General features: G+C 45.1%; 1 protein-coding gene across 1 annotated transcript in view; it reads left to right on the top strand.

Annotated features, from left to right (window-relative positions):
• The window catches only part of TGM4 (transglutaminase 4), a 67401-nt gene that overhangs the window by 35591 nt on the left and 10769 nt on the right, over positions 1–21041 (top strand). The window contains exons 8-10 of the mRNA XM_077491575.1: positions 2255–2393; positions 15012–15115; positions 18892–19143. Of these exons, the coding sequence (XP_077347701.1) occupies positions 2255–2393; positions 15012–15115; positions 18892–19143 (495 nt within the window). The remainder of the gene's footprint in view (positions 1–2254; positions 2394–15011; positions 15116–18891; positions 19144–21041) is intronic.

Below are 21041 nucleotides of genomic sequence, written 5' to 3' on the forward strand. Positions count from 1 at the left end.
CGGCTGGAGGGAGAGGAGGTGGAAGACAGGGAGAGAGCAAAACGAATGGTGATCAGAGAGTGACAGAGGATTGTCAGAAAGGTTGCACGGAGTGCAGATAGGAGAAGACAAGGTCAAGGGTGTTGCCGTGGCAGTGAGTAGGAGCCTGTATCCATTGCTTCAGGTCAGTCAATGAGGTTAGACTGAGAAGTTTAGAAGTAATAGTAGTGTTAATGTAAATAGTGATGTTGAAGTCACTGAGAATAATTGTGGGGATTTCAGGAGAGAGAAAGTAGGGTAGCCGGGCAGAGAAGTCATCAAGGAAGGCTGATACTGGTTCAGGGGGCCGGTAGATGACAGCAATTCTTAGAGAAATGGGAGAGAATAGACAAACGCAATGCGCCTCAAAAGAGAACAGTGTCAGAGAGGGAGATGGGTGAAGTAACTGATAGGTGTTGCATGGTTCTAGAAGGATTCCCACTCCACCTCCCTTCCGTCCACTTGGTCTGGGGGAGTGAGTCCAGAGAAGGCCACCATGGGATAGAGAAGCAGGAGAAGTAGTATCTGATTCATGAAGCCAGGTTTCAGTAATGGCAAGTAGGTTAAAGGAATTTGTGATAAAGAGGTCGTGGAGGGTGGCGAGCTTGTTACAGACAGAGCGTGCATTCCAAAGGGCACAGGAAAAGGGGGGGCTGGTTTTGGAAAGAAGAGGATTAGAGACCAAGTTCTGTGGGTTGCGGCTGCTGGCAGAGGGTGTAGGGAGATGGGAGCGTTGGGCAAAGATGGTGGCTCAGGGTTTGGGGATATGTCAACAGAGGCTAGGAGAAGCAGGAGGGTGAGGGAGGTAATGTGGGAATGTGATTTATATGACGGGACATGTCTCAGTGTACTGGAGTTTTTATCAGTATATGGCTGTAGAATGAGCAAGAGTTGGTAGGAGCAGTAGTATGGAGAGGACAGAAGGCAGGGTGATATGTATAAGCAGGGGGGTGAAGAAGAGGGGTGAAGGTAAGAGAATTTGAGGAGAGAGGGCACAAGTGTCAGAAGGAGTGGTAGAGAGCGAATGTTACAGAGTGGAAGGAGAGCTTAATAGAGACACAGGGTCACCTGCAGTCTGTTAGGTGCTTTCCAGTGCAATATGTTTGCTTTGTGCAATCGCTGAAGTGCCGAGATTTAAGTGCATATCACTTGTAGAAAGAATCACTTAGAGAAAGAATCCTTAAGGATAGAAGAAGCCCTTGCAATGGGCTCCCCTAGCATTGTGCTGACCCCTTAAGGATGCTCAAATTTATACTGTTGGAGTGGAAGTTCATTAATTAATCATGAGTGAATATAAGAATGCCTAACAATCAAAGTGGTCCTTTCGCTTCTAAAGTCAGAATAGCAAGAGGCCAGGATAAGATCAACACATACAACATAGGTAAGATAGTCCAGAGCAACAAAAAACAACATCATGGTTATGCACACAGGGCAACAGATAGAGAAGGCCACAGACCAAAGACACATACACAGAAACAGCAAGCAGATCCCAATTTCATTTAAAGGTGGAAGATGTGGTTGAGCTGACACATACACAGAAACAGCAAGCAGATCCCAATATTATCCCAGTGTATTCTTTCATCTCTGAGCATGCGCAGTCTTGTTGACTCCTTTTTTTTTACAGACGAATACTGTACAGATTAAAACAAACATCATCATTTGTTTTGTTCTGAGTACATTTTTCATGCTTGTCCCTTTGGATAATTTCGCATGAACTGTCATCATCGGCTCTCGAAAGATGTGCACTAACAATCAGATTATAGTACAATCACTCCGAAAGCAATATTGTTTGTCTGATTTTCTCATTGTGTGTACTAGGCATAACAGTACACAATTGTTGGTAGATGTTTTTGCTCTATCACAGCCTTTTGTCAACCTTTTTAAAATGAAGGAACCCTTAAAATAATTTTTAGCTTTGGGGAATCCTGCTAATAATTATGTTTACAGCTCACAATAAATTAGTCTGATGGTCACTGGGAAGAATGCCCCTTACATTTGTGGTTGCTGGGATGAATTCCCCACTTACAGATAGCTAAAATAGTTATTAGTGTCAGTGGTTACTCATCTGAGAGGCAGAAATGGCCTTTTGCCTGAGGAACCCCTTGCAACCTCTGGAGGAACCCTGGTTGTCAAACCTTGCTCTAACAGATCACAGTTCAATGAAAATAAATATGTGTGTGTATGCTCTTTGCAATTACATTTCACATCTTTACTAAAATTTTGCTCCCTTCTCTAGTTATGCGAAGCTTAGGAATTCCAGCGAGAAGTGTCACTAATTTTAACTCAGCTCACGACACTGAAGAGAATCTGAAAATTGATTATTACCAGAATGAACAAGGAGAAACAATAGATGACATTTCAAGTGATTCTGTATGGTAGGTGGCTTCTTCCTATAGAATATTAACCAAAACAGGTCCTAAATGAGCCTGCGTCTTTTTTTTTTTACATACAGTGGGGATTTTGTAAGTTTGTCCACTTACAAAGAAATGAAGGGTCTATAATTTTTTTTCATAGGTATATTAAATGATAGAGACAGAATATCAACCAAAAATCCAGAAAAAACATGATGCAAATGTTATAAATTGAGTTGCAGTTCAGTAAGTAAAATAAGTATTCAATCCCTACCAACCAACAATAATTCTGGCTCCCACAGACTGGCTACAGTATGTGCTCATGTAGTACACAGATTAATCCTGCCAATTCAAGAAGGTGCACCTAACGGCAACTTGTTATGTGTATAAAAGACACTTGTCCACAGAATCTTTGTCTTTCATTCAAACCCACCAATATGAGCAAGACCAAAGAGCTGTCAAAGGATGTCAGGGACAAGATTGTAGACCTACACAAGGCTGGAATGGGCTACAAGACTATCAGCAAGAAGCTTGGTAAGAAGACAAATGTTCAAGTGATTATTCGCAAATGGAAGAAATAAAAAATAACCATAATTTGCCCTTGTTCTGGAGCTACATTTCACCTCATGGGGTAAGGATGATCATGAGAAAAGTGAGGGACCAGTCCAGAACTACACGGGAGGAGCTTGTGAATGATCTCAAGGCAGTTGTGACCATACAAACTATTGGTAACACAAAACGCCGCTATTGATTGAAATCCTGCAGCACCCGCAAGGTCCCCCTCCTCAAGAAGGCAGATGTACAGGCCAGTCGGAAGTTTGCCAATGAACATCTAAATGATTCAGAGAAGGATTGGGAGAAAGTGCTGTGGTCAGATGAGACAAAAATTTAGCTATTTGGCATTAACCCGACTTGCAGCAACACCATCACTACAGTCAAGCACGGATGTGTAAACATTATGCTTTGGGGCTGTTTGTCTGCTAAAGGTAATGGCCAACTTTGCCACATTGATGGGCCAATGAAGGGGGCCATGTATTGTAAAATCTTGGATGAGAACAGCCAGAACACTGAAGATGGGTCATGGATGGGTCTTCCAGCATGACAATCAACCAAAACATACTGCCAAAGCAACAAAGGAGTTGCTCAAGAAGAAGCACATTAAGATCATGGAGTGGCCTAGCCAATCTCCAGACCTTAATCCTATAGAAAATGTATGGAGAGAGCTGAAACTGCGAGTTGCCAAGAGGTAGCCAAGAAACCTTAAGGATTTAGAAAAGATCTGCAAAGAAGAGTGGACCAAAATCCCTCCAGAGTAGGGATGAGCCGAACACCCCCCGGTTCGGTTTGCACCAGAACTTTCGAACAGACCCTAAATTCGTACGAACTTTAGAACCCCATTGAAGTCTATGGGACTCGAACGTTCGAAATTAAAAGTGCTAATTTTAACGGCTAATATGCAAGATACTGTCCTAAAAAGGGTTTGGGGACCTGGCTCCTGCCCCAGGGGACATGGGTCAATGCCTAAAATGTTTTTAAAAATGGCCGTTTTGGCGGGAGCACTGATTTTAATGACGATTAAAGTGAAAAAAAAAGTGAAATATTCCTTTAACCACCTTCAGACCGGACCATTTTGCTGGTAAATGACCAGAGGTCTTTTTACAATTTGGCACTGCGCTGCTTTAACTGGTAATTGCGCGGTCATGCAATGTTGTACCCAAACAAAATTTGCGTCCTTTTCTTCCCACAAATAGAGCTTTCTTTTGATGGTATTTGATTGCCTCTGCGATTTTTATTTTTAGTCATACATTTAGGCCAAAATGTATTCAGCCACATGTCTTTGGTAAAAAAAAAGTCAATAATTGTATATTTATTGGTTTGCGCAAAAGTTGTCACATCTACAAACTAAGGTACGTTTTCTGGAATTTAGAGAGAGGCATTTTGAGTCCATGGAATATTTTATATTTTGCCACAAGTTGCGGGAAAATTACAAACTTAAATTTTTTTTTTTTTTTTTTACACAAAGTTGTCACTAAATGATATATTGCTCACACATGCTATGGGCATATGTGAAATGACACCCCAAAATAAATTCTGCTGCTTCTCCTGAGTACGGGGATACCACATATGTGGGACTTTTTGGGAGCCTAGCCGCGTACGGGGCCCCGAAAACCAAGCACCGCCTTCAGGCTTTCTAAGGGCGTAAATTTTTGATTTCACTTCTCACTACCTATTACAGTTTTGAAGGCCATAAAATGCCAAGATGGCACAAAACCCCCACAAATGACCCCATTTTAGAAAGTAGACACCCCAAGCTATTTGCTGAGAGGCATTTTGAGTCCATGGAATATTTTATATTTTGCCACAAGTTGCGGGAAAATTACAAACTTAAATTTTTTTTTATTTTTTTTTTCACAAAGTTGTCACTAAATGATATATTGCTCACACATGCTATGGGCATATGTGAAATGACACCCCAAAATAAATTCTGCTGCTTCTCCTGACTACGGGGATACCACATATGTGGGACTTTTTGGGAGCCTAGCCGCGTACGGGGCCCCGAAAGCCAAGAACCGCCTTCAGGTTTTCTAAGGGCGTAAATATTTGACTTCACTCCTCACTACCTATTACAGTTTTGAAGGCCATAAAATGCCAAGATGGCACAAAACCCCCACAAATGACCCCATTTTAGAAAGTAGACACCCCAAGCTATTTGCTGAGAGGCATGTTGAGTCCATGGAATATTTTATATTTTCCACAAGTTGCGGGAAAATTACAAACTTTTTTTTTTTTTTTTTCACAAAGTTGTCACTAAATGATATATTGCTCACGCATGCCATGGGCATATGTGAAATGGCACCCCAAAATAAATTCTGCTGCTTCTCCTGAGTACGGGAATACCACATATGTGGGACTTTTTGGGAGCCTAGCCGCGTACGGGGCCCTGAAAACCAAGCACCGCCTTCAGGCTTTCTAAGGGCGTTACAGTTTTGAAGGCCATAAAATGCCAAGATGGCACAAACCCCCCCCAAATGACCCCATTTTGGAAAGTAGACACCCCTAAATTTAGGGGTACACTAGTGAGACTAGGTAATAAATGGCGGGTGCCCTGAAACTATAAAAAAAATAACTAACCAACCAGCGTCACCTGTAACAGTTATATGGTGATCACTGGTGAAAGGGTTAACTAGGGGGCAATCAGGGGGCTTTATGCGGTAGTATATGGGGGTCCCTGGCGCTATAAAAAGCTGTGGCGAACCTAAATACCTACCTGCCTAACTAGCGTCACCTGTGACACTAATACAGTGATCAGAAAAATGATCGCTTATTAGGCTGGGTTCACACTGGAGCGATGCGGGAACGCCACGAATCCGCGGCGGGGTTCCCGCATCACATGCCTCCCGGCGGCAGTTCACACTGCCCTATGCGAACTGCTGGGAGTGTCAGTGAAATGTTAATGACACCCCCAGATCAGTTCGCATATCGCAGTGCGATCTGCAAACTCGGATCGCATGGTGTGAACACCCATGCGATCCGATTCTGCTGCGGACCAAAAAAAGGGTCCCGTGCGAGTTTGCGGCGGGTGCGCCGGGTGCGACATGAATTCAGCCATACTATCTGTATGGCTGAACTCGAATCGCACAGAGATCAGATGTGATTTGCACTGCAGTGCGGTGCGAATCACATCCGTTCTCATAAACCGCTGCAATGTGAACCCAGCCTTAGTGACACTGGCGACGGGGGGTGATCACGGGGTTAAACCTTTATTGGGGGGGTTAGGGGGGTACCTTAGAACTAAAGGGGGCTAACCCTAACTGCCCTAACAGTTATTACAGTCACAAATGACACCCGCCGGGTGATCAGGGGGTTAAACCTTTATTAGGTAATAAATGGCGGGTGCCCTGAAACTATAAAAAAATAACTAACCAACCAGCGTCACCTGTAACAGTTATATGGTGATCACTGGTGAAAGGGTTAACTAGGGGGCAATCAGGGGGCTTTATGCGGTAGTATATGGGGGTCCCTGGCGCTATAAAAAGCTGCGGCGAACCTAAATACCTACCTGCCTAACTAGCGTCACCTGTGACACTAATACAGCGATCAGAAAAACTATCGCTTATTAGGCTGGGTTCACACTGGAGCGATGCGGGAACGCCATGAATCCGCGGTGGGTTCCCGCATCGCATGCCTCCCGGCGGCAGTTCACACTGCCCTATGCGAACTGCTGGGAGTGTCAGTGAAATGTTAATGACACCCCCAGATCAGTTCGCATATCGCAGTGCGATCTGCAAACTCGGATCGCATGGTGTGAACACCCATGCGATCCGATTCTGCTGCGGGCCAAAAAAAGGGTCCCGTGCGAATTTGCGGCGGGTGCGGCGGGTGCGACACGAATTCAGCCATACTATCTGTATGGCTGAACTCGAATCGCACAGAGATCGGATGTGATTTGCACTGCAGTGCGGTGCGAATCACATTCGTTCTCATAAACCGCTGCAATGTGAACCCAGCCTTAGTGACACTGGCGATGGGGGGTGATCACGGGGTTAAACCTTTATTGGGGGGGTTAGGGGGGCACATTAGAACTAAAGGGGGCTAACCCTAACTGCCCTAACAGTTATTACAGTCACAAATGACACCAATGCAAAAAAAAAAAAAAAAAAAGCAATTGGTGTCACTGTGACTGGGGGGGCAGGGGTAATTGGGGGGTGATCGGGGGGTAAAGGGGGGGTGTGAGTGTGCCTGGCATGTTCTACTGTATGTGGGGTGTGTTGGTGCAACTCACCGAACCTCTCTCCTCGGTGCCGGAACGAAAAATACCGACACGGAGGAGAGAATACATCACTTCCTCTCCTGTGTTTACATTACAGGAGAGGAAGTGATGTCACCGGACATTTTCATTCGCCGGGAGCGATCGCGAGGGGGTGGCCATGAATGAATGGCCGTCCCCTCGTCTGGGATCGCTCCCGAACGAATACCGACCGCCGCAGGCACCGGGCGGGGGCCCGATCGGGCCCCCGACCGGCGGGCAGGCAAGGACGTACATGTAAGCCCTTATGCCTGCCCGTGCCATTCTGCCGACGTACATCGGCGTGCGGCGGTCGGCAAGTGGTTAAATATCGTGCCTGGGGGGTGTCTGTAGTATGCCTGTGAAGTGCCACATGTTTCCCGTGTTTAGAACAGTCCCTGCACAAAATGACATTAAACGGAAATAACATCATTTAAAACTGCTTGCGGTTTTAATGTTATATCTGGTTCCTGCAATATGGTTGAAAATCATTGAGAAAAATATGGCATGGGTAGCCCTCCCTGCCCATTACCAGCCCTTTTGGGTCTTGTACGCATATTAAGGGGAACCCCGTACCCATATTAAAAAAAGGAAATACATGTGGCCCCCAGGCCCTATATACTCAGAACAGCAGTATACAGGCGGTGCAAACAAGACAGGGACTATGTAGGTTTGTTGTGTTAAGTTGAATCTGTTTGTAATTTTCAACTGGTACATTTTTAAAGTGAAGCTCCATTCAAAAAAACTATTTTTAAGCTTTTTGGAAAACATAGGGAAGGGTTATCACCCCTGTATAATTTGTTTTGTCGTCCATCTTTTTTCATCTTACTTGCTGTTGTCTCCTTCCGTTTGCAAGTAGGAGATGTTTGTAAGTTGGATGTTTGAAAGTAGGGGCCTGCCCTATATGCTCTGCAGAAATGGCGGAACAAGGTGTTGGTTTTGCCCCAACATTGTAAGCCCTCAAAGTGACTCTTGGTGGGCGCTGGAGCGCCCTGCTGTGAACGATTATATCAAGAATTGTAATTACATGCTATTGTTGAACAGTGGTAGAAAAATTGACCTTTGGTGGTTGTGGTGCTGGTGCCACAACACTATAAGTCCTCACAGTTACTCTGGGTGGACACAGGAACGGGCCCTCCTGTGAAATATTATATCAAAAATTGTAATTAAATGCCCCTGTTAAACAGGGGCAGAAAATCTGGGCCTTAGGCACTGGTGCTGGTGCCACAACACTGCAACCTCTCCCATATACGCTAGTTTTATTGCAGGAATTAGCCCTGCTGCAAAGCATTGCATCAAAAATTGTAATTAAATGCCCCTGTTAAACAGGGGCAGAAAAATTGGGCTGATGGCATCACCCAGAACCAGAAATGTTCTTCCAACATATCAGCGAAGGAGGAAGAGGATAGACAATCAACATAACAGGACAGTCACTCAGCATCAGCATAGGCCAGTGATGGCAAACCTCGGCACCCCAGATGTTTTGGAACTACATTTCCCATGATGCTCTTGCACTCTACAGTGTAGTTAAGCATCATGGGAAATGTAGTTCCAAAACATCTGGGGTGCCAAGGTTCGCCATCACTGGCATAGGCAGTCTTGAAGGGATGTGATATTTCAAAAAAAAATATTCGGTTACATCAGCTTCAGGTGCTTGGTAGCTGTGGGTTATCCAAGACTGATTAAACTTGATGAAGGTCAGTCGATCAACTGATTCGGTGGACAGGCGCACCCTGTGATCGGTAACAAAGCCACCAGCAGCACTGAAGGTGCGTTCCCGAAAGAACGCTGGTTGCCGGACAGGCCAGTAGCTCAATTGCATACTGTGCAAGCTCTGGCCAGTGATCCATCCTCAAGACCCAGTAAGCCAGAGGATTTTTGGTGGGAAAGGTGTCCAAGTCTGACCTTGCCCCTAGGTATTCCTGCACCATGTAAATCAGACGCTGGCGATGGTTGCTGGAACCGATCATACCTTGGGGCTGCGGACTAAAAAATTGTCTGAAAGCATCAGTCAAACGGCCATCTTCTCCACAGCTCCTTCTGACCGATGCCTCAGCAACACGTTGTCCAGGACCAGGAGTTTGTAACCTCCCAGTCTCTGGGAACGCGTTGCACAGACCTTTCTGCAAGGCCTCCCGGAGATGTCTCATCCTCTGCTCCCTCTGCGATGGCAAGATAAGGTCGGCAACCTTACCCTTGTACCGTGGATCAAGGAGAGTGGCCAGCCAGTAATGGTCCCTCTCCTTGATCCGAAGAATACGAGGATCCTTCCGCAGGCTTTGCAGGATCAGGGAGGCCATGCAGCGTAGGTTAGCTGAGGCATTCGATCCGGAGTCCTCTGGGTCACTAAGGACAACATGATCCGCAGCTACCTCCTCCCAGCCACGTACAAGTCCACGGGTTTCTTGGGACTGTAAATCATCCCTACAAGACTGCTGCTGCTGCTGATGCTGAGTGCCAGCCTCCACCTCCATGCTGACACAATCATCCTCCTCCTCCTCTTCCTCCTCCTCATCCTCTTCCTGTGTGATGGGTGGCACAGCAGGAACACTGTCTGGATAAAGGGGGCCTTGAGAGGCAAGGAAGTCCTCCTCTTCCTGCCTCTGTTCTGCCTCAAGTGCCCTGTCCATTATTCCACGCAGCGTATGCTCCAAGAGGTGGACAAGAGGTACAGTGTCACTGATGCATGCACTGTCACTGCTCACCATCCTTGTGGCCTCCTCAAACGGTGACAGGACAGTGCATGCATCCCTGATCATGCCCCACTGGCGTGGTGAGAAAAAACCGAGCTCCCCTGACCCTGTCCTGGTGCCGTAGTTGCACAGGTACTCATTGATGGCCCTCTGCTGCGTGTGCAGCCGCTGCAGCATGGTCAACGTTGAGTTCCACCTGGTGGGCATGTCAAATATAAGGCGGTTCTTGGGCAGGTTCAACTCCTTTTGGAGCTCAGCCAGCCGAGCACAGGCATTAAATGATCGGCGGAAATGCACACAGACTTTCCTGGCCTGCTTCAGGACATCCTGTAAGCCCGGGTACCTGCCCAAGAACCGCTGCACCACCAGGTTAAGGACGTGAGCTACACAGGGCACATGGGTCAGTTGTCCCTGTCGGAGGGCGGAGAGGAGGTTGGTGCCATTGTCGCAAACCACCATTCCTGGCTTAAGCTGGCGTGGCGTCAACCACCTCTCGGCCTGCCCCTGCAGAGCTGACAAAACATCCGTCCCAGTGTGGCTCCTGTCCCCCAAACAAACCAGCGCAAGCACGGCATGGCATCGTTTTGCCTGCGTACTTGCGTAGCCCCTGGAACGCCTACGGAGCACCGCTGGTTCTGAGGACAGAGCACTGGAAGAGGCCATGGAGAAAGAAGAAGAGGAGGGGGTGGAGGAGAGAGGTGTGTCACAACCAATAGTAGCATTTTGGAAGCGTGGTGGCGGAACAACCTCCAACACTACTGCACCTTGTCCTGCATCCTTCCCAGCTGCCAGTAGAGTGACCCAATGGGCCGTGAAAGACAGGTAACGTCCCTGTCCATGCCTGCTGGACCATGAGTCAGCGGTAATATGCACCTTACCGCTGACCGCCCTGTCCAGCGAGGCAAGGACATTGCCTTCCACATGCCGGTAGAGAGCCGGAATCGCCTTCCGTGAGGGCGTTTGGGGACCTGCCACTGAGGAACCGCACATTGTACAAACTCACGGAAGGGGGCCGAGTCTACCAACTGAAAAGGCAGCAGTTGAAGTGCTAGCAATTTAGCCAAGCTAGCATTCAACCGCTGGGCATGTGGATGGCTGGGAGTGAACTTCTTTCGCCGGTCCAGCAGCTGGGGCAGGGACATTTGCCTGCTATAATCGGACGTGGGTGTACTGCTAGCAGAGTGCCCGGAAGCACTTGGCTGTGACACACCTAATTCTACACCTTCATTCCTCTCAGAGCAGGTTTCAGAGAGGACTGAAGGTCTAGTGGGGTTGGAGATGCCAGCTGATGAGGAGCAAGGAGAGGTCCGCTTTGTTCTTTGGTGTGGGTCTTTGAGATACGCTTGCCAACGAGCTGCATGGCAGGTCGTCATATGTCTGGTCAAGCATGTGGTGGCCAAGCGGCTGATGTTTTGGCCACGCGATATACGCTTGAGACATATGTTGCAAATAGCAGCGGTGCGATCTGATGCACTCGTCTCAAAAAAGGCCCACACCAAAGAACTTTTAGAATAACGTGCAGAGGCAGCGCCCTGTACAGGCGGAGCTCTGCGGTGTGATTCAGTCGGTGTGCTGCCCCTAAGCTGGCCCCCGGAGGGCATCCTGCCTCGTTGGACATGTGCCTCCTCCTCCTCCTCCTCCTCTCTCCTACCAGGCACCCACGTGGGTCAGTGCCCTCATCATCCCCTCCCTCTTCATCGCTGTAGCAAACCTGGCAGTATGCTGCAGCTTGTGGAACATGACTGCCAGATTGCTGTCCTTCTTGAGCATCCCCTCTCTCTGCATTCACGCTACTGCCTTCCTCTAGCTGAGTGTCATCATCAGAGCCTACAAAACACTGGGCATCCTCCTGGAGCATGTACCCAACACTGTGCTCAAAGAGTTCAGGAGACTCCTCAGGAGGACGTGGTGGGTCTAGGGAAGGAGTCACTGATGATGACATTGAGACGAGGGAAGACGATGCGTTGACAGCTGCTTTGCTAGTACCCTGAGACTGGGTGAGAGAGGATGAGGAGGATGAAGAGGGCTTGGTCTTCCACTCTACAAAGTCGTTGGCATGTTCCGGCTCAACATGTCCAGCTGCTGAAAAGAAGGACAAGCGTGTCCCATGGCCACGTGCTGATGACGATGCACCGCGTCCACGACCAGCACTGTTGTCTCTAGACACAGAGCCTGCTTTCCCTCTTTTATCGGCTCGCGCCTGTCTGCCTCTCCTTGCTGGCCTGAAGGGAGTTGGGTAAAACAGCAATTGGGTAGTGTATATTGTGCTGGAGGCACACAACACCCACTAACTCCTGCAGATGCCTTTATTATAGAACACCAGCAATAAAGGGTAGATAAAGGGGTATACTGTACTGGAGGCACACAACACCCACTAAGCCCTGCAGATGGCTCTATTAGAGAACAGCAATAAAGGGTAGATACAGGTGTATATTGTGCTGGAGGCACACAACACCCACTAACTCCTGCAGATGCCTTTATTATAGAACACCAGCAATAAAAGGTAAATACAGATGTATACTGTGCTGTGCTGGAGGCACACACAACTTCCAATAACTCTTGCAGATGGCAGATGGCTCAAATAGAGAAGAGCTATGTAGGTGGATATAGCGGTGTGTACTGGGTACAGAGCACGCAGCCAGCACGCACAAGCTCCTAACACTGACTGCAAGCTCTAAGATAGATATATCGCTAGCTATATAGGTGAGGTGAATATAGCGGTGTATACTGCGGTCAGGGCACGCAGACAACAACCACTACAGAAGAGCAAGATTGAAAAATCGGCCGATAACGATCGGTGTATACTGTGTTGAAGGTACACAGAACACCCACTAACTGCTTCAGACGCCAACACACTACACAAGGCCGCCGCGCTGGCGGCCTTATATAGTGTGGGGCGTGTACTACACAGCCTGAGCTATGATTGGCCACAGGCATCCTGCCTGTGGCCAATCATGGCTCTCCTCGCTGCCAGCGCTGTGATTGGCCAAGCATGCGGGGTCACAGTGCATGCTTGGCCAATCATGAGCCAGCAATGCACTGCGCCATCGCAGTGCATTGTGGGCCGTGAGTGCCACACGAATTTGGCGCGATCGGCCCATAATGTTCGGAATTCACCAAACGGGCGAACAGCCGATGTTCAAGTCGAACGTATGTTCGACTCGAACACGAAGCTCATCCCTACTCCAGAGTTGTGTGTAAACCTGGTAACCAACAAAAAGAAAAGTCTTACCTCTTTGCTTGCCAACAAGGGTTTCTCTGCCAAGTACGAAGTCATGTTTTGCTTGGGGATTGAATACTTATTTTACTCACTGAACTGCAACTCAGTTTATAACATTTGTACCCTGTGTTTTTTCAGGGTATTTGGTTGATATTCTGTCTCTATCATTTAAAATACACCTTTGATAAAAATTATAGACCTTAAATTTTTTTATAAGTGGGAAAACTTACAAAATCTGCAGGAGATCAAATATATATATATATACATATTTATTTATTTTTCACTGACTTTTGATGTACTACTGTTTGGATAATGCAAACAGTTTTGTAGTAAAAAAAATATTGAATTGATTTACACTGTATTTCTGCTAGTTACTTGGTACTCATTTACTTTGTTTTTTTTTCACATGGGCATACTGGGGGGCAGTAAAAAAAAGCAGCCCCAGCTGCCCGCACAATTGCTAACATTAGAGCCTGACAAGGCTCTACACATGCCATAGCCAAGAATCGTTGCTTCAGGGCCAGGGCATTTTTAACTCGGGCTGAAGGTTATGACAGGAGGCACCATTTGTAAAACTTGCCCATTAAGTTCAATTGGAGTGTACTGCAGCCATGAGCCAAATTCTTGGCTTGCAGTTGCAGTGTGAATTTAATTTATTACTACGAAGACCCCTTTGGGGTTAAAAGAAAAGCACACGTTCAGGAGGCAGCAGGATCACCTCCTGAATGCCTGCCAACTGCTACTATACTGCCTCCTGAAAAGCGATCTTTTGTAGTAAGCACTGCCGCCAGTGTGGCAGAAGCCTTTGCAGAACATTAACATCTTTCTAATCATAAGCCCAGTGGGAAAAAGCTGCTCCATGTGGCTGATTACAATAATACAGTTTGTCACGAAAGACAGTCAGAATGGGCCTGATATTAAAAATTATCTAGGGGAGATGTTATCCTTCTTACCTTAAAGCTAAATTACTAGCAGATATAAAAGAAACAGTAATTGGAGGCATTTATTCATGTAAAATCATTTAGAGTATATTAAAATGTATCTAATACCCCAATGTAACCTAGTGTTTTTCCTGCAATCTAGTGTACAGCAGAGCTCAAACTGGGGAAGGTGAGACAGCACTAGGGGCAAATAAAATGTGATGCATGTACATGTGTTGACAAGGACTATGATGGCAGATATGATGACCTGATCAGTCTGATTCTACTCCTTTCTTGTCCACCTGAATGCTGAGTGCTGGCTGGTGACCAGACTGTATTGCTTCACTGCAGTAGAGAAAAGTCAGGTCACCAACCTGGCTGTGCTGACTGACTGGGCTGTGTAAATGTCAGGGCAGAAAAACAACTCCATATACAGTAGGCATTTTAGCTGTGTATTTAGTTGTTTGCCTGGAGTTCAAGCCTGGGCTCTTCAGTTTTCTTCTTTTCAAATTTTTAGCACAGTAAAAGTGAAATAGAATATTTGGCTGGCAGCAAAGATCCTCTACAGGCGTTGCTCATAAAGCCCTATGTTAGGATTTTTCTATGGGGTATTGCTGTTCGTGACAAAGGTTTAAATAATTTAACATATACATAGTAAAGATATGGCACTCGGTTCTAAATTATGATAGAAGTGACATGTGACAGTACAGTAATAAAAGTATTGTAATAAAAACAACAAAAATAATCTTAGTAATTATATAGTTAAAATACTTTTAGATTACATTAAATTACTAAAATTTAATGTAAGTTAAATTTGTATTATTTATCATCATTTAGAAACAAGCGCCATACTTTTACTATGTATTTGTTGTAAGTGGATTTATCCTTCTTAAAGGGGCAACTACGGTTTTTGTTAAGTTTGTCTGATTTTGGAGTAGGCACCAAACACTGGTTTATTGTTTAAAATAATTTAAGTTACTTTATTTCATGGTGTGGACTTTACTATGTTCCATATTACTTTAGGAATTTTCACGTGTGGAATGACGTGTGGATGAAAAGACCTGATCTACCTAATGGATATGATGGTTGGCAGGCAATTGATGCCACCCCACAAGAGAAAAGTCAGGGTAAGGTGTAAAATGACAAGCACGCAATGGTTGTTACAATATCCATGCGTATTGAACTTATATCTATTTTTTAAGTAGCCAAGATGGAAGCAAAAAACTGTTTCTGACTTGTCTCCTGTAGCTAAATCTTCGATCTTATACAGTTGTACAGATTCCTCTTCTATATACCAAAATGGCTTACTTTGTTTTCACTGCCTTTATTTTATTCATGCATGTGATGGGACTGTGATGATTGTGTAAATTTCCACGCTAAAATATGATAATGTAAAAAAATGACTCAATAAAAATGAAATATAATATATAAAATATGAAACAAACACGTGCATATATAGGTGAAAAGAGTCCACATTAGGTCTTCCAAAACACAGCAGTGGCACTTTGCAGAAAGGGAGTGTTCAATCCACTTTGACAATCCCCACGTGAGCCTTCACCAACCACAAGCAATGGACTCTTATCAGAACTTGAGGACTTCACTACAGATTCACATTAGCATTAATATGACAATCCCATCAAGCAGAGATCTGGTTCATATTGTTTGGCTGGAGTTCAGTAGTAAATCTTGTGAATCCAATCAACGGTAACATCAATGGCAACCATAATTGCATGAAATTCCACATAAAATCAAAATTGAGGAATCTGTCTAAAAGGTTTTATTGCACTTCAATGTATGAATACTTACATGAATAAAAACAATGCATGCTTTGTATACATAACATTCCCAAGATGCATGATAGAGGTTCCAAACAATGCTTCACAAAAATTACCAATCCAAGCAGGGCTGGACTGGGACAGAAATTCGGCCCTGGACATCATCCAGACCGGCCCACTTACGTTTTGAGTGTCCCATCAGCACCCCCTTACATCAGATTCTCATCAGCAGCCCCTTACATCAGATTCTCATCACCAGCCCCTTACATCAGATTCTCATCACCAGCCCCTTACATCAGAGTCCTATCACCAGCCCCTTTACATCAGAGTCCTATCACCAGCCCCTTTAAATCAGAGTCCCATCACCAGCCCCTTACATCAGATTCTCATCACCAGCCCCTTTACATCAGATTCTCATCAGCAGCCCCCTTACATCAGAGTCCCATCACCAGCCCCTTTACATCAGAGTCCCATCAGCACCCCCTTTACATCAGAGTCCCATCAGCACCCCCTTTACATCAGAGTCCCATCAGCACCCCCTTACATCAGAGTCCCATCACCAGCCCCTTACATCAGAGTCCCATCACCAGCCCCTTACATCAGAGTCCCATCACCAGCCCCTTACATCAGATTCTCATCAGCACCCCCCTTACATCAGATTCTCATCAACAGCCCCCTTACATCAGATTCTCATCAGCAGCCCCTTACATCAGATTCTCATCAGCAGCCCCTTACATCAGAGTCCCATCAGCAGCCCCTCACATCAGATTCTCATTAGCAGCCCCTTTACATCAGATTCTCATCAGCAGCCCCCTTACATCAGAGTCCCATCAGCAGCCCCTTACATCAGATTCTCATCAGCAGCCCCCTTACATCAGAGTCCCATCACCAGCCCCCTTACATCAGAGTCCCATCACCAGCTCTTTACATCAGAGTCCCATCACCAGCTCTTTACATCAGAGTCCCATTACCAGCTCTTTACATCAGAGTCCCATCACCAGCTCTTTACATCAGAGTCCCACCACCAGCTCCTTACATCAGAGTCCCACCACCAGCTCCTTACATCAGAGTCCCACCACCAGCTCCTTACATCAAAGTCCCATCACCAGCTCCTTACATCAGAGTCCCACCACCAGCCCCTTACATCAGATTCCCATCAACAGCCCCCTTACATCAGAGTCCCATCACCAGCTCCTTACATCAGAGTCCCATCACCAGCTCCTTACATCAGATTCCCATCAGCAGCCCCCTTACATCAGAGTCCAATCACCAGCTCCTTACATCAGAGTCCCATCACCAGCTCCTTACATCAGAGTCCCACCACCAGCCCCCTTACATCAGAGTGTCCCCCTCCCACATGTACTCACAGTTCTAAAGGCACGGCAGCCTCTCTTCTTCCTCTCTCCAGTCATGTGATAACAAGTGATAGGGGAGAGAGGAAGGAAAGTCTGCTGACCGTGTCTATCTCCCCCTGCAGGCTGGAGGGAGCAGAAAGCCTAATGCTCTCTCCAGCATATCACAGATACTGCTCCTTCTGACAGGAGTGAAATCGAGATCACTCGAGCGGCTCCAGGACTGCACCAGACCGGCCCACTGAGCCATCGGCCCACCGGGAATCTCCCGGTAGTCCCGATGGCCAGTACATGCCTGAATCCAAGTAAGCGTGGCGATGCCACGTGCGTGTCAGGAACCATGAAACAGACAGAGACAGAAGTACAATCAAATCACACTTGTTTATTAATAAAAATAAAAAAGGTAAATAGAAAAAAGCGTGGTCAAGCATAGCCAGAGTCCAGTAGCTAGATCGGGTAGTCAGCCAGTCCAAAGTTCATAAACCAGATTGGGTAGTCAGCCAGTCCAGACGTCAGGGATCCAAGGAGAGCAACTGCAAGCAGGATAGAAGCCAGGAGGGATGTCAGCAAGCCAGTCTTAAAACAAACAGCAGGAGATGGTTCCTAGTGATGTGACTAACGCGAAGGCAAATGAAAGAGTGAGCTGAAAGGCTTTAAATAGGCAGGTCAGACGAGCATCATCGTGAACAGCTGGTAACTGTGGAGAGAGAAGAGAGCTGGCAATTAGCCGACAGCTGAGCGGCCAGCCCAGAGGAGGAAGGGCTAAGCCAGCCCTGACAGTGCGTTACCTTGGGCCAATGCGTTTCGTCATATGTGACATCATCAGGGTCATAAACCCCCATGTGATGGGATTGACATCAATGCTAATCCATGTAGACTTTCGTAGAGAGGGTTAGAAGGTTTTTTTCAGAGTATGTACAGTTAGTCTAATGTTCTTTTCAACTATGTATAAATTAAACAGTTAAGTCCTGATTTAATCAACTTTCAAGTGTCCCTGTTGTCATACACCCCAAATAAGCCTCTCTCCCATTGTTTGTGTTTTGTCTTTGCATTGAGGTGGATGAATAGCTTGAAATGGTCATGCTATGGATCATGACCGTTTAAAGATCTTCTACTGGAGAACCTGAGACCATGTGATGGGATTGACATTCAATGCTAATCCATGTAGACTTTCGTAGAGAGGGTTAGAAGGTTTTTTCACAGTATGTACAGTTAGTCTAATGTTCTTTTCAACTATGTATAAATTAAACAGTTAAGTCCTGATTTAATAAACTTTCAAGTGTCCCTGTTGTCATACACCCCAAATAAGCCTCTCTCCCATTGTTTGTGTTTTGTCTTTGCATTGAGGTGGATGAATAGCTTGAAATGGTCATGCTATGGATCATGACCGTTTAAAGATCTTCTACTGGAGAACCTGAGACCACAGATAAAAATTTTACTGCTGCTGCTAAATTATCTCTCTAAGAAATCAAAATTCTGACCACGAATGACATAGTTTTAGAACTATCTATCTATCTATCTATCTAACTATCTATCTATCTAAAGATCTATTGCCCCAAGACTGACAAGGTCACATAAGCTAACAAGTCAACACTGCAGATAGCAAATGACATTGAGCCTATAGTGAACTTAATTTTATATATAAATAGCTTCATAACTATCTGTATATTACAAGAAGGTAGACTTAATTACATTTATTGTTCCGCAAGTTCTCCCTTTCCACTGTCTATTAGCATCTAATAGCATGCATGCTGCATACTTCTATTTGTCTTGCAGGTGTCTTCCAGTGTGGTCCTTGTTCTCTGAAAGCCATTAAAGAGGGAGTTGTGTATCTGCCATTTGATGGCAAGTTTTTGTTTGCTGAAGTAAATGCAGACAAGATTCAATGGCTGGTGACCTGGATAGATGATGAGGAGGAATTCACCAAGATCAAGGAAGAGCCGAGGAGCATTGGCAAATCCATCAGTACTAAGGCAATTAATAAGAACTTTAAAGAAGACATTACAATCCAATACAAGCACAGAGAGGGTAAGAATAAATATTATTTATTGCTGCAAGTTGTCAGTTGCGCCATTTACCTAGAAGTAAAACCGATTGGAGCAACTTGAAGCTAGAATTCTTTCTTTCTATGGTTTATTTAAGAATTTCTACACACAGTAAACATGAAATGAGTTTATATTCAGGTACATTCATCTAAAGGAAGTACACAAGTTTACAATAACAATAATATTACTTATTCATAGCTCCCAACTGTTAATAATTTGAATGTACTGTCTCTCTTCTGGAATCAAATGTAACTATTACCTTTTCCTCTTCCATCATTCTTCTTTGATTTATAGATCTTTATAAATATGTATTATTTAACTACCATCACATTATACTGCAGTAGCCTTTCATTTAGTTCACCTTTTTGATCACTGTGTCCCATTGGGGAACTTCCCCTATATTCCTGTCCCAGACAAACAGAAAGTGAGACAGCTCTCTTCTTAGGCAGTTGTCAATGTAAAAGGTGTCCCCATTAGAAGATTTCTTTGCATGTACTGTTCCAGTAACAATTGTAAAATATTGAATTACCCATTACTTTATGTCAAGTGAAAACTGTCTTCAGAACAAATAGAGAGGCTGAATCTCCTCAGTGGGGACACAGACAGCAATAAAAACCTGAGAGAGATTTTAACTGGCCTTTACTTAATCCAAAACTAAAAGATACACTTTAAATTTCCATGATCCGTATAACTAGGGGCATAGCAAGGGTATACCCTTTGCCCAAAGGGTGATACATTCATTGTAGAAAATAGTATCTTATTTATGTTCAGCATTTATACAGTATAGCAAATAACCCTTATGTCTGATCAGATCCAGATCAAGTGCAGGTGTTCCAACCAACCTACGTTTTCAATATATACCTGTAGTGCTTTCTGGTGGCTTATTTAAGCCGCCGGGCAGAGCGCTGTTCCTTCACATGATGACATCTAAATGAAGCAGAAATTTGAGCATCCACTGGTATGCAGTCTTCCGTTTGGATACGATCCTTGTATATAAATAAGCCTGTTTGTGGGTCTGCTTTGAGGCTAGAGTGTGGACTGATCTAGAGTGGTGTTTGCTTTTTTGTGTGGTGATATTATACATTTTCTGAATAATATATGGATGTAAACTGTTCGAAGACCATTCTCTTATAGGAACAAAAAACTGGCCACTGCCCACACCCATAAGAGGCCTTCACAGTAAGGAGCACATCGAGGGCATATACATGTAAGACAAAAACAATTCCATAGCTCAACTCATCAACCAGTCTGCTGACCAACCAAATTAACCTGTCTAACTGTCTGTTAAAAGCAGGGGTTTAGTTAGCACACATTTGCAAACGCATGTGAAAGCTGCAAGGTCTCGTCAGTTTGCTTGCAGTCCTAACACTACAAATTTATAAGTGTCTCCACAGTAGAAGCACATGCATGGAATTGATAGATGTGGGACGGGTGCACACTGGACACCCGGCAAGAGCACAATGGCTGCGAAGGTGCCCAGCATGTCCACGACCATATATACAAACAGTAACAAAAAACTGGCCACTGCCCACACCCGTAACTGGTTGGTGATTTGAGCTATGGAATTGTTTTTGTCATTCTCTTATAGGATATGTTGGGTCTTTTCCTCCATTTTGGAAGACTTGATGGGCGAAATCATTTCTATTTAAAGTTTGTAGGGTTAGGGCCTGGGCTGACATATACTTTGAGGTTACCATATATATTAGTTGCCTGTTCAATAATTGTGATGCTAGCTTTGGCAACTTTGTGGAATTTTCTAGCAATTTTCTTAATGTTCTCTTGTACTAATTAATTAAAATGTATGTAAACCCTGAATCTATTTTTCAGTATTTTTGGCATCATGTTTCACTGAATACAATTTTAAAAAGAAAATTATTATCA

The sequence above is a fragment of the Lithobates pipiens genome, unplaced genomic scaffold, assembly GCF_037356315.1.
Source record: "Lithobates pipiens isolate NorthernLeopardFrog02 unplaced genomic scaffold, aLitPip1_a1.2 Scaffold_19, whole genome shotgun sequence".
Taxonomy (NCBI): Eukaryota; Metazoa; Chordata; class Amphibia; order Anura; family Ranidae; genus Lithobates; species Lithobates pipiens.